This window comes from Drosophila nasuta, chromosome 2L, assembly GCF_023558535.2.
Source record: "Drosophila nasuta strain 15112-1781.00 chromosome 2L, ASM2355853v1, whole genome shotgun sequence".
Classification (NCBI taxonomy): domain Eukaryota; kingdom Metazoa; phylum Arthropoda; class Insecta; order Diptera; family Drosophilidae; genus Drosophila; species Drosophila nasuta.
Window position 1 is genome coordinate 9201977 of NC_083455.1, and position 13768 is coordinate 9215744.

Here is a 13768-nt window from a genome sequence, read left to right on the forward strand (position 1 = left end):
CCACTGAATGACAACAACAACGTCAAATATTAATGAAGCCAAGTTTATCAGGCGAATAGTGAACGGCAAATAGGGGTGAAGAGCTGCAGCAAAATCAATATAAGCTGCAAGCTTTAAAGAGACACACACTCACACACACACAGATACCATTTTATACTTTACTTTTACGAACACAACATTCACTGTGGAGTGTCGGACACATTTAAAGTGGCGACCGCAAATTTTGCGAAAATTCGCTGTCGCTGCATTTGCATTTCGCATTTTGGTAGTTTTTGAGGTCATTCAAATGAAATTAATTAGGCTCATGTAACGCCAGCGAAAAAGTTGAAAAGCCAAACAAAATGTACCTCTGCCCTCTTCTGTAACCATGGCATCATCAGCCAGCTGCTGGGTTTGTTGAATGGTTTCAGTTTTTCTTTTTTTCTTTTTTTGGGTGGCCATGGATCGTGTTGCTGATGCGGTTGTGGAGTGTGTGACATTTGGCTTAATAATTTTTGGTTTGGAAAATGTCAGCGAAAGTCAAGGCAAAGTTGTACAACTCTCTGTGGCCTGTGGCCCGGGACTTTATAATAGGCTTTCCATCTGCTATTAAAATTTTACGCATATTTAAGTCTATTATAGTTGAAGTCGCCTAGCCAGGCTCAAGGATTAGATAGAAAGAGAGTGAGTGACTAATGAGAAGCTATGAGATACGACACTTTTCTCTGCACAGCTCTCGGCCAGACTGCCTCGTGACCTCTCTCTCAACAATTATGATTTTGTCTCATTCAACATTATTTAACTTGGCGCACAAATAGCTTATTGCTCTTGCTCTTAAATAGCTCAACGAAAATAATAAAAACGCATATTATGCATTCATGAATATTATTGAATATCAACTCAAATAGTCAAGATACATATGTGCGAAAATATATCAAAAAATAAATACTTTAGGATTGTTTATTTATTACATTTTCTCTCAATTAATCAATATACAAAATTTGGCATTCCGAGCCCATCAACTTTTTCTTTATATAGGCAAGTATTAAAACAATGGTATTATTTTAAGTTTATCTGCATCCGTTCACAATCAGTATTTCATGTTTATTATAGCCATCAATCTTAAAAATTAAAGTTCTTTAAATATTTTTGCACAGGCGCCGAAGTATTTAGACATAAATATTGGAAATATGCGGAAAATATGCAAACACAAAAAAAAGTAACCCAACTGTTTGGTTTCCCATACCGGGAATTGAACCCGGGCCTTCCGGGTGAGAGCCGGATATCCTAACCACTAGACAATATGGGATATGCTCAACGAGCTGCTTAACAGCAACAAGTTTATGAGTTTAAAATGTGATCTATAAATAAACATGAGAGTTGAACGAAATTGCCGCTAGAAATAGAATATATATTTAATAAAAATACGAAATGTGTTGCTTTACTATTTCTATAATGTAAAGTTCAACTTTAAGATTTTGCGAGCTCTGCAATTTTTATGTTTTTCATTCGTTCCTTCGCCAGATGAAATGAGAATGAGTAGTTTTCCATTAAGCGTGTTGGAAATCTGTGAATATTTATCTTTAGTGGCACGAATACTACCAAGACCCAGACGACATTTGATGCTGAGGCATATGCTGATGGCAAAAGTCGATAGACGAGACAGAGAATGGCCAATTTGCAATTTGCGTAATGTCGCAAGTCTCTTTCAGTCTTTGGCTTTCGCTTTGACTACAGCCTTGTCTATGGGCCACTAAATGAAGTCATAAAAATTTAAACAACAACTTAAAAAAAAAAAAGAAAACTACAAAAAACTTTCAGCCAGAGCTAAAATAAACACACTTTATTATGCCTGTGAAAATGTTTATGGTTCGTTCCGGCACAAACAGTAAGAGTAACAACAGTAACAACAACAACAACAACAACAACATACAGCTACAGTAACAATAACAAAACTAAACTTCTGCTGGCTCTTTGTTGTTGTTGTTATATCTGGTTGTTTGTGTAGGCGTTGCAAAATTGAAATACAAACAAGAACATGGCTAGAGTAAGAGCCATGAGTAGTCTGATGTCGACAGTTGAAGCAACGTTGGCAACCCTGCCAGCACTTTGGCAGTAACCCTGCCAAATGGTAAACCCCGCTAAATGGCTGAGGCAACGCTCGAAATATTAACAATTTAAGCGTAAACGTGTTAAAAGAGCGTCGAAGAACTACGCGAGTTAATTTACACGCAGCTCAAATATTTGCATGGCAAGAATAGCAGCAGTTAAAAAGAATTAAGAAACGAAACTATCTGTGGTAATGTAGAATCTTAAATACTCTATCGAAGAAGCGCAAGTGCATTTGAGAAAACTAATAGCAAAATCTTGACTGAGTAACAATCCATAAACTGTGCAAATGGTCAGAGCTAGGAGTCTGCAATATTTACATAGGATAGTGAACATAATTTGATTATCAATATATTTTATATGCATACTTACATATGTATATAAAGTTGTCTCAACTGACTGACTGACTAAACTATCAACGCAGAACCCAAACGGCAAAAGTTGGGAGGTTGTAATATTTACATTAAGGAGTTGGTATAATTTGATGCCGCAATATGTCTAGTTTACTTTTATATTGGAAATTGACTAAACTGATTGACTGCCCGAGCTATCACAGCCGAAATATTTAGAACTACGAGGCTGCAATTTGCATTTAAAGTATTTGATATAATTTGATCATGCAATAAGAATGTTTAGTATATCAATGAATATATTTCACTTAACTGACTAACTAATCAAAATGGTAGGATCTAAGAGGCAGTGACAATATATTTCAATTCAGTGATCAACTTTTGCTTAGCTTCTCAAGAAATGAAACCGAAAGTCACACTTCATATCATAGAATATCTGTTCTCACACTAACTTTGCTTTCCATTCCCCCCATTTATGATTTCTAATTTTAGATAGGATAATCATATCGAAAAATACATATGTTCCAACTGTGATGCCAAAGTTGGCAACAAAGTTCATGTATCCAGCACAAGGATATAAAAATCAATTCCAATGTAACCTGCCTGCTGGCGGCTACGCAACTATTTTGCATGCAAAGTCACGTTTTATTGCAGCTACGCGTTGTTCTTGCTCCCCTCTCTCCAGTTATGCTCTTTCTTTTGTTGTTGTCGTGGTTTCTGTTGCTGTTGTTGTTATAGCAGCCACCGCTTGCTGGTTGCTGCTTGCTACTGGTTAACTTTTGAGCATACCTGCGGCGACACTGTGCGCTAGAAGTCCGCATCCGGCTACGAGTTTGGGACCGGGTCTGGGACCGGGTCTGGGGCATTGTTAAGTAGTTGTGTAGAAGCACAGAGCGAGAGAGGGAGGAAGGGAGGATGGTGAAACAGGAGCGATTGCATGCCAAACTTAAGGGCCATAAAAATTATTACGAGCACATAACATGCGCTCTCCAGATAAAAGATGAGGCGAATAGCCGCTCGTGCCACGTCGTGTCAAATGAAATTTATGCACGTTTCGGCCGACGCACATTATGGAAATTCAATTGGATGCAAATTTAAATTGCTGGCCAGAGAAAGACAGAGAGCGGTGCGAGAGAGGTGGCGAGTGGTATGCATAACAAACGCAGCCTAAAAGTATGCAACACTCAATGAATATTGAGCAGTGACATTTTCCAGTGGCTCTCAAACTGCAGCAAACAAGTGATTAACGTGTTGGTGGCTGGTTTACTTTCTCTTCTTTTTTTGGTTATATAGTTTGTACAATGTCTGGAGAGACTGGAGCACAAATTACTTAATTAAAGACAGACACTACTACTACTACGACTACTACTAACTAACTACAACAGTTTGCCAAAATGCCAGCTGAGCTGAGCTGAGCTCTGTGCACTTTGTTTGCCTGCTGTGCTGTCAAGCGCTGAGCAAAGGGCAAACATGAAGCGTACAATGTTACTTACGTACATATAAACAAAAACAACGACAGCAACAGCAACAACAACCACTAGAACTACTCGTGGCAAACTCAAGTGTTGAGCGTAGCTCAGAAAGTCAACAAGTTCAATGCGTTGGCCTTTCTTGTCCAGCCGCCACCATGGGGCGCCTGTTGCCTGTTGCTAAAGCCATTGCCTTTCCCTACTCCTGGACCTGGACCTGGACCTGGACCTTGACTTGGTTAGCTTTCTTTCTAGTTGTTCTTGTTGAATGCCCCAGAGATGTGTTGAGCCCCAGACAGCGGCATATTAGTTTGCTGCTGGGTTTTATGCCTGTCAAGCTGAGCATATCACAAAGTCAATAAACTTCAGTTGACTTAAAGTTTCCTCGAGTTCAAGTTGACATCGCAAGTTATGAAATAGCTTAATGCCAAAGTATACATACATATATAGGGTATTTGCCAGCTCAAAGCACAAGCACATATCGATGGCGTTTGATTAGCTTTACACAAGTTGATTGCACTTATATTATTACGTATTATCAACTTACCTTATAAGTGCCCAGATTCTTCACCGAACAGGCCAATTTGACATTACGTCCCGCGGGTACTGTTATGTTATCAATGACATCCGTGAATTCCGGATCTTCCAGAATAACTATAATGACACAGAGCACAAGAGAGATGCCGATTAATAAAAATATATTCACATATATCTATATGCATATGTAATTAAGTCAACAACTCAAATTGTTTTCCCTCCACTTCACTCGCGCTATAAATAACTTTGGCCACGAAATCTGAGGAGATTTACATGTAATTTGGGGCGCTGAGTTATTTTTATAGCCAGATTTATGTTAGCACTTAAGAATTAACAGCTATAAAGACACAAGCTGAAACGATTAGCGCATCAGCACACCAAAAGTTTTGACAGCCAGCCAAATAGAAAATAAAAAGCCAAAAGAAAACTGTCAATAAAATCTGCATCAAATGTGAGTAGCTCATAAAAGTTTAGAGGTAGGCAGACACTCATCCACACATATTCACAACAGATAAGGGCCAACAAAAGCAATAAATCATAATTAAATTTCACGCCATGCGCCTTTTGAGAGCGTTCAATGCCAATGCCGAGCTGTCGCTTTGCCCCTTTTTGGCCAACGGATGCCACGGAATTTGGGGATCTGTTGTTCCTGCTGCAGTTTAGCCTAGTGTGAAATTGCATTTGGTTGCATTGTTGGGGACTATTGTTATTATTTTGTTGCAACCATCACTTGTTCCGCCCTTTTCACACTGCTTTTGAACTGCAACTGCCACACTCCAGGGTCAACAGGCATCGGGCTTCAGTGGCATGTGCCAAAGGTGATAAATGTTGTGCAAACGTTTAGGGCAGCTTAAAACAGTAAATGCTTTGTTTTAACTAAGATCAATGTGTAATTTGCTAAGCTGTATTGATTTAAATATATTATACTAATAACAGTGCAAGATTAAAGCCAAGATAAGAGTCTGCTTTGTTCAAAATCAAGCGCTTAGTTGGGTAATTATTTCTATTATGTGTTATTCTCATATGAAAAAGATGCTTTTAACTTCTATTGAATATTTTCTAGTTTTTAAGCTATTAAAATTTACTGATATAATTAGTAAACATATTTTATTATATAACTGTTCAATTAAAAACAAGTAAGAAAGCTACAGTCGAGTGTACCCGACTGTGAGCTATCCGCAATTCATAGAGTGCAAAATATCCAGGGTAGAGACTATAAAAATGATATACGTAAATTAATCATTAGCTACTGAATTTAGTGTGACAAAATATTTAATTACTAGCTAATAATTTGACATGACAGAGAATTCGAAATTTAATCAACTTCTTCAAACATTTCCCAGATTTTTAAATGCAATAATGATTACTACGTAATTAATACTTATTCATTTATTTATTAAATTACCTATTTTTGTAATTACTTGTTTTTCACTCACTGATTTAATCACTTCTTGGTTTAATGTATTTATTTTATTGTATTTTAATTATATTTATTCCTATTCTCTGAACTAATATCTTATCTTGTAAATTAGTGCGATATTCACCAGTATATAACATTTTAATGTATTCCAAATAAACTGCCCACATTTTTAAGATTGTCTTAAAATTATTTTATATTTGTATATATATAAGTAAAATGTTATCATTATATTTTCAAATTATTGTCAATATTCTTTGATGTGCTTTTGAATTTTTCCCCGCTAATTCCGCTTTATGCCAATTATGATCCGCACATGCACTCGATACCAAAGCAGAGGCAATTATAGACATGTCCAGTGCCCGATGTGCTTAGCAGCTCAATCATGTTTGCGCAGATGTAATACAAAATGCTTTTGGGGGACAGTCAAGTGAGTGGAACTCAAACATATTGTATTACACAGCCAAATGGCATTTGGACCTGGCCGAGCTGGGCTCAAAGTGACAGACAGCTATACATATTTTGGAATCATTATGGTTTCGGGTTCGTGTTTGGCTTCAGTCCGGCGTTAGTTTCTGGTGATGATGCTGGCGATGTTGATGCTCTAACCGCTGCTGCTATTGCTGCTGCTGCAACTCATTTAAGTTCTAATCACCTGCAACGACGGCAATTAATTAGCTGGCTTGGGCTAACGACAACGGCAGCAAGAGTCATTAGTTTGGCAGCCAGGGCTAAGAGGACTGAAGTAGCACCGCGAACCGAAGCGAGTAGTTGCCCATCCGACCCGTTGGCAGCATCAGATAAACAACCACATCAGCATCAGCATAATGCGGCAAAGGACAGCCAGGCTGCACACAGTTTGACAGCGAGACAGAGACACACACATACACACAGAGCGAAAGGCAGAGAGAGAGAGAGAGAAGGAGAGATGCAGTTGGAGTTGTGAGTGCCTGGAGCGCTATTAAAGCGACATCCGATGCAGCATCAGGCAAACGGCACAGTGACGGATATTACAAAGCACCATCAGCAACAGCAACAGCGAAAAACCAAATATAATTAAGCTACACGACATTTTATCAGAAGTCTGAACCAATTGCTTTTCCTAGCCCATAATTTGCTCGACTTACACAAAGAGCAAATCCATATATTTTTTTTATATTTTTTTTTATTTTGTTTTATTTACTTTGTTGACATTTTAGAATAAATTTAAATTTGTATACTTTATATATATTTTATTTATTGATATTTCTTCGAAAGCATTTGCATTTTTTTTTTTTATAATTTTTCATTCAATTAATTTTGTTTATTTCTTGAAATATCTTAGACTTGCACTTACTCTCATAACTTTTGATTTATTCAACTCGTACCTAACGAACAAATCCAATTGTAATATATATGATAAGTAATTTTTCGCTTTTTTATTTTTGTTCAATTTTCTTTTAATTTAGGTATTGACACTTTCTTGGACTATCTTCTTATATATACATCTATAAATATATATATTATATTTTTTTGTATTTTTTTATATTATTATGGCTTACAAGTTATTTTCTGTACGAACATTGCTTCAACACAAAATTCCAATTAAGAATGTATTCATTTTCATTTTTATTTTATAGTATTATAATTGATATATTTCTTTAGTTGTATCTCTTACTCTTATTGCATTAATTTGGTATTAAATTTATTTTATTTCTTCATGGTCATCGCTTAGACCATTTCCTTGCACTTGGACTTGATCATGTTGAAGGTGACGCTGCCCACATTCTGTGCCGCATTGTTGATCATCTCGAATATGTGATGATTTTCCTCTCCTTGCTCCACTGTGCGTTCGTGTAGGCGTCGCAGCGCCTGCGAGTATGCTTCATATTTCGCCGAACTCTCTGTGTCCAGTTTGAAGCTGGTGTAAAGCTGTTGAATGTCATAGAGCTGGCGATGCGTTTCGTCGTACAGCAAACTGGGTGTCTGTGGCAACAGTTCAGCCCAATGTCGATGCACCTGCTCGAGAAACTCGAAATTGCTGAACAGAAAGATGACAAACAGATCCAGACCTTTGGCTTTGAGTTGATCCAGCAACTGCTCGGTCAAATGCTGTCCGGCAATATTCGCCGGACGCTGACGCCTTTGCTCGTTATCTGCTGTTGCGAGATTACGTTCGAGAAATGCGTAGACACTCTGACGCTTCTCGAAAAAATCGCTGATGGCCAGCATGCTGTCGAGTTGTTGCAGTATTTGCTCCATTTGCGTTGTGTTCTCAATCTGTTCCGAGTCCAGCATATCTTGCAGCAGACCGCGCAGTATAAGCATATAGTTGTCTATGATTTCGGCACCCGATAACTTAACTCGCTCATAGAGCTGCTGTCCAAACTGATTTAGATTCAGACTCGATTCGCTGTGTGTCAGGTTCAACTTCTGCAGTGCGGCGCCCACAGTCTGATCATTAATCAGGCGATCCAAGTGCTGCACAGTGGGACGAGGTCGCTCAAACTGCTGGCAGAGTCGATGCAACCGCAGCTGTCGTATCTCCTGGGCACTCGCATCCCGAGCACTGCGCAACTGTTGGCTGAGTCGGTTGAGGAAGAGGAGATTCCGCAACACACTCGTGTGCTGCAAATCGAGTTGTGTGTGGTGTTGGGCGTCCAGCAGCTGTTTAATTAGCAACACCTTTGGCTGCAGCTTGCGGGCGGAGCGCGCCGTGTGCAACTGTTCGGTATAATTGGCATAGCTGCCATCGTCCTCCAATTGCAGTAGATAATCGTTAAGACTTAATTCGGCGCGCTGTTCGGCAAGATCTGCAATGGCGCGCAAAAACTCCAGCTGATAGTCTTTGGCATTTAGTCGTGGTATCGATGACTGCCCCCCAGAAGAGGCCACAACAAGACTTGCCACAAGCCACAACAAGCAAAATACCAGCGACAAATTAAACATCTCGCGAACACTTCGAATTGCCAACTAACTGAGGAGGCAGCTTAGCTCGGCTGCTGCTGCTACTGCTGCTGTTGGGTTTGTGTTTCATGTAAACAGCGCTCGCTATTCTGGACTCTGTCTGATTGCGAATGGCAGACACAGAGGCAGAGGCGGAGGAGAGAGAAGCGGTGTAGGAGATGCAGGAAGAGGCAACTGGGGGCGTTCGTGTTTGTGGTTCAGCTCTGGGGTCAGTCGGTTTGTCGATTACGACAACAGCTGCTGAATGAACTGCATGAACAGCCTTATCGCTGACCGAGACTACGACTACGACTACGACTTCAACTACGACTACGACTACGACTGCGACTGCGACTGCACTGAGCGAAATGCTGCGGTTATCACAGGCAACTTTGGCACGCGACTAAACCACAAAACCGAAAGCCAATTTAAGTTAAGCTTTACAATATTTTTTCCCTCAGCCGGACTGCAAAGTGTACTGAAACGTGTAACGAATTTATTTAAATGCAGGTGAGAGATCTAATATTAGTAATAATGCTACTCTAAAAAGAGTTGAAAAGCTCTCCAAGTTATACTTCTGTTAAGTTTATTAGAGTTAATTTAGTTAACCTTAAGCTTATCTTTTTTTAAGAGTATGAATCTTATATTATATATTAATGTATGTATACCATATTATAATTAAATATAAGCTCAATCAGAGTGTGTTTTTTACTTAGTAAATTCAGTTTACATTTAACCTAACATAAAATTCTTATATTACGTATACGAACAATCGCATAAGAGCCACGGCTTTAGCGTAGTAAACTTAATATTTAAGCAAGTAACCGCAAGTAAATCAATAAATATAATTATCTAGAATTCTGACAAAATGAATCTGGTACTCAGGAGTTCATTTTTTGTTTATTCTGTCTATATGCAAAGAATTAATATACTTTAAAATTTATGCACCAACATTTACGAAACGAATAAGAAAACATATTTTTAAAAACTTTTAAGGTATTTTTATTTTTGTATAATTAACATAAGAATTTAATTTGATTAAACTAATTTAATTAATAAAACAAAATCTCTCAAATCTCACTCTATATTCGTTTGCCTGAATACGCCTTTTTATATAACTACATACTATTTGTACAACAGCAAAAATCTCTTTTTAATTTAATATTTGAGTTATTAGAATATTCACTTTATTAATTTATTGTCGCAAGAGAACAATTGATTGTATTTATTTCATGAAATGTATATGCTATGTGCATATATGCTTTGTAATCTGCCAGCTGAGTCGATAAGAACTATTCTGAGCTGTATTGAAAAGCGCAAATCGTTGGGATTTTATAAGGATGCATTCGGCTTTTATCGTAAATGGCTAAAATCCAACGACCCACTACACATTTTATCCATTTACCTTAGTATAAGTGTGTGAGTACGAGTGTGAGTCTGTGTGAGTCCGTGTGTATGTATGTGTGTGTGTGTGTGTGTGTGTGTGTAGATGAATATGTGGTCGCTCTCTACGTGAGTGCACGTTCTAGACAGCAATTGTTGACCAAGCTCAGTTGGTGAATATGTGTGTGTGTAAGCTAGTATGTCTATTCACATGTGCATGTGTGTGTGTGTGACCCTCTCGCAAGTTAAATAAAAGTTGCAGACGCTTTTCATTCATTGACAAAACTTCAACAGCATCCTAATTGTGCCATGGCGTGACTCTCCTTCAGCTCTACCTGTTCCACATCCTCGATTCTGTCTCCTTCGGTCTCTTCGAGTCTGTTTTTAGCCGCAGCCTGATTGAAATTTGTCAGGTTGATTGAACTCTTTTAGGGCAGTCGAGTTGATGTTAAGTCCTTCGCTTTCAGTCTTATTTCTTTTGCGTTACACAATTTGTTGCCTTTAAAACACACAAAAATGCCAAATGAGAACTTTTGTTGCAGTTTAGTTTTCCCCCCTCTCATACATACTCGTACAGTACATCGTGTCCCTATTTTTTGTTGTCTTTGTTCTATTAGAAGTTGGCAGTACGCCCATCTTGTTCATTAGCTTTAAATATTTGATCAAAGCGACTAATGGCCAAACACACATTCCGCACATTGGGACTAAACAAAAAAAAAAGAAAAGTTCTCCTAGGTCTTGTGTGGCATTTGTTGGCCCAATTCGCGTCCTGCAACCGCAAGCAACTTCATGATTGCCAACACCTATTAAGACAGCAGCAGCCCAGCATGTCCTTCCGCATTCTCTCTCTCTCTCTCTCTCTCTCGCTCTCTCTGTCTCTGTGTCGCAACAAATAAAAGCTTACGGCGTTACAGTAAGCGTAAAAAGTGAGACATAGCCAACAGAATAACAAAATAAAAGAACCAAACTATGCATTTAACGGAAGAGCGAGAGAGAGGGAGGGAGGGAGAAGGAGAGAGATAAAGTCACAACGTACAAGTTTTTAGCAAAAGAAATTTTCCAACAATTGCACAATTGGCATGCGCTACGCATGCGGATGAATGGGCTGCTTGGGATTCGAAGACAGAGTTTGGTCCACAACAAAGAACCGTTCAAGTCGTCAACTTTTTTTAAGCTGACCAAATCCAAGAGAACGCAGTTCACACATAACCCTTGGTTTATATTAAAATTTAAGCAACTGCTGTGCATAGTTTGAACATTTTCAGTATTTTATTAATGCTCCAAAACAACAAAAATACTTCAAAACTGAAAAAAAAAATCTTGAATTTTCTGTCGATTATTTTTTAAATAATACTTCAAATCTTAAAAAAATTCCACGGGAATAGAATAATTTCTAAACTTATAGAACATTTATAGTTAGAAAAAAACTTTTGTAGATCATTTTATAAAATATTATACTCATATATACAAATATTGAAATAAAATAATTATTTTGAATAACTCGAAATCTTAAACAAAATCTGACTTGAATATATTAATTTCTAGACAAATAGTGCTTTAAAAAAACATATGTTTTAGGCAATAATATTATATTTAACTTTCTATTATATTAACTCATCTAATTATAGCTAAACAACAACAAGGAAATCCTGTCAAAATTAAATACAAATGTTTTTGATTGAAATTTAAGAAAGATGCTAAGGATAGTTAATAAATTGTAAGACTTAATAATTTAATATATAATAAAAAAGGTTTTCAAAAAGGTAATTAACATATCTTATTAAATTTGAGAGTACTTGAGAGACTGTAACATTTAAAAAATGCTCAAAATCAAAATTACTTCGCTAAATAATAAAAAAATATTTGAGAAGGATTTAAGAATTTCCATTGGATAACTAGTAACTTTGCAGAATTTAATAATTGCTCAAAGTTTTTTTTTAAAATATTTGAAATAAAGTAAGTTGTTTACAAATAATTTTTTGTTTTTGGCCAACTCTTACGCTTTAGCACACATTTGTTGTTTATAGTTGCAAAAATTGAGGCAATTCTCAATCGTAATAAAGATCCAAACGTCGTATGCTAGTTTACGAGACCCATTTGGCTACATTGTAGAGGAAATTTTCAACTCTAGTTAGCCTGAATTTGCAGACTCGTATTACTCAGATAGTTTCACTTTGTGCGTCGCAAAAGTTGGCAATTTTTTTCCATCATCACCGACGCTAGATATTTTTTTACAGAACCAAAACAAAACTTTGCTGCTTCATGGCATTACGAAAAGGGCGGATAAAAGGGGCGTGAAGAGGCGGGGTGGAGATGCCGACCATGGGCAATCCATAAAGCTGCAGACGAGCAGGAGACATCCTCCGGTTTGTGTTGGCGTGAAAAGCGCTAAAAGCGTTTAAATGAATTTAAAAGAGCACAACTTTTGTTTTATTCCAAACGCAAAGAAGACGTAAAAGTAAAAAAAAAAACGAAGAAAATTACAAAATTAAATTGCTCAACTCTTTGGTGAAAGGTTTCAGCTTTTGTGTGTTTCACATTGTTTTCCCCAAGCTGTGATTTTGTTTAAAGTTGTAAAGTTTTATGCTTCTGAGAAGGGATAAGAAGTGTGCGGTCTGTATGTGTATGGATTGAGTAATTTCCATGCAAATGATAAGCTGACTAGCGACTACAGCAAACTTAATTGATATGCTCTGAAAGAACAACAGACCTCAGACGACAGGATCTGAAATTTGAGGAAGCCAAACTTTACACTCCATTCCCTCCCTCTCTCACTGTCTCTCTCAGTATATTCTCTAGCGACTCTCAACCCACAAGCTATTCCTTAACGCTGTCACAGTCAATTGCTTAGACCAGTCACCAAGCTGTAACCCAATTCACAAGTCGCACAAATTGAGATATATGGGCCATATAAATGCAGCTGAAAATCGCCCGAGTCAAGAAAGAGAATCGAAATCAAACAATGAAGCCGAAGCCAGCGACACTCTACAAAATGAAGGCATTCGATTGATTAAGAAATTCAAAGAAAACACAAATGTATTCAAAATGTATTTCATCCTCTCTCTTTTTCTTTGCAAACATCAGATATCAGATAAAATTGCTGCAGAAGGAAACCAAAAATGATGTGAACTCTCTGTGAGAAAGAGTGTATAGAAAGTTTGTCTTGCTCTTGGCCTTTGTTGTTGTTCCTAGTTGGCGGATTAAGTGATGAGTTGAGAAGCAGCGAATAAACATATAAAAAAAAAAATGCAGCTAGACAAATATATATTTTACTTAAGTTCACTTTTCGTTTCGTTTCGTTTCACTTCCTGATGAAAAGTGCACTTTAAGTTGCATGCACCATGAACTATGCAACACAAAATGCAACTGCTCCTCAAGAGCTCTATGATTCTAGTTAGTCGTGTACAACAAGCAGTTGGGAACTGCTGACTGGTCGGACTGGTTACAGCCTGACCATCGAATGTGGGTCAGGGTTGCTGCTTATGCATTTAACAACGTGTCTCGTCCATTGAGGTAACTCACTGGCTTTGCAAACTGCCCTTTGGTTTTTCATTTCGTTTTCGTTCCCTTCCTTTTTTCTTTTGTGTGTATGTGTGTGT

At 37.7% G+C, this 13768-nt stretch overlaps 2 protein-coding genes and 1 non-coding gene across 3 annotated transcripts in view; all 3 read right to left on the reverse strand.

Moving 5' to 3' along the window:
* LOC132798727 (neurotrimin) overlaps positions 1–13768 on the reverse strand; it is a 68286-nt gene that overhangs the window by 20832 nt on the left and 33686 nt on the right. Inside the window, exon 3 of the mRNA XM_060810686.1 lies at positions 4455–4561. Within this exon, the coding sequence (XP_060666669.1) occupies positions 4455–4561 (107 nt within the window). The remainder of the gene's footprint in view (positions 1–4454; positions 4562–13768) is intronic.
* On the reverse strand, positions 1217–1288 carry Trnae-cuc (transfer RNA glutamic acid (anticodon CUC)). The gene has a single exon. It is a non-coding gene; the product is annotated as a tRNA-Glu (tRNA).
* LOC132798644 (uncharacterized) lies at positions 7120–9093 on the reverse strand. The gene has a single exon (XM_060810581.1). The coding sequence runs from the start codon at positions 8787–8789 to the stop codon at positions 7572–7574; it is 1218 nt and encodes a 405-aa protein (XP_060666564.1). The 5' UTR covers positions 8790–9093; the 3' UTR covers positions 7120–7571.

Bases quoted from the DNA above. Each gene is read 5' to 3' on its own strand.
- LOC132798644 (XM_060810581.1), bottom strand. From the start codon at position 8,789: ATGTTTAATTTGTCGCTGGTATTTTGCTTGTTGTGGCTTGTGGCAAGT.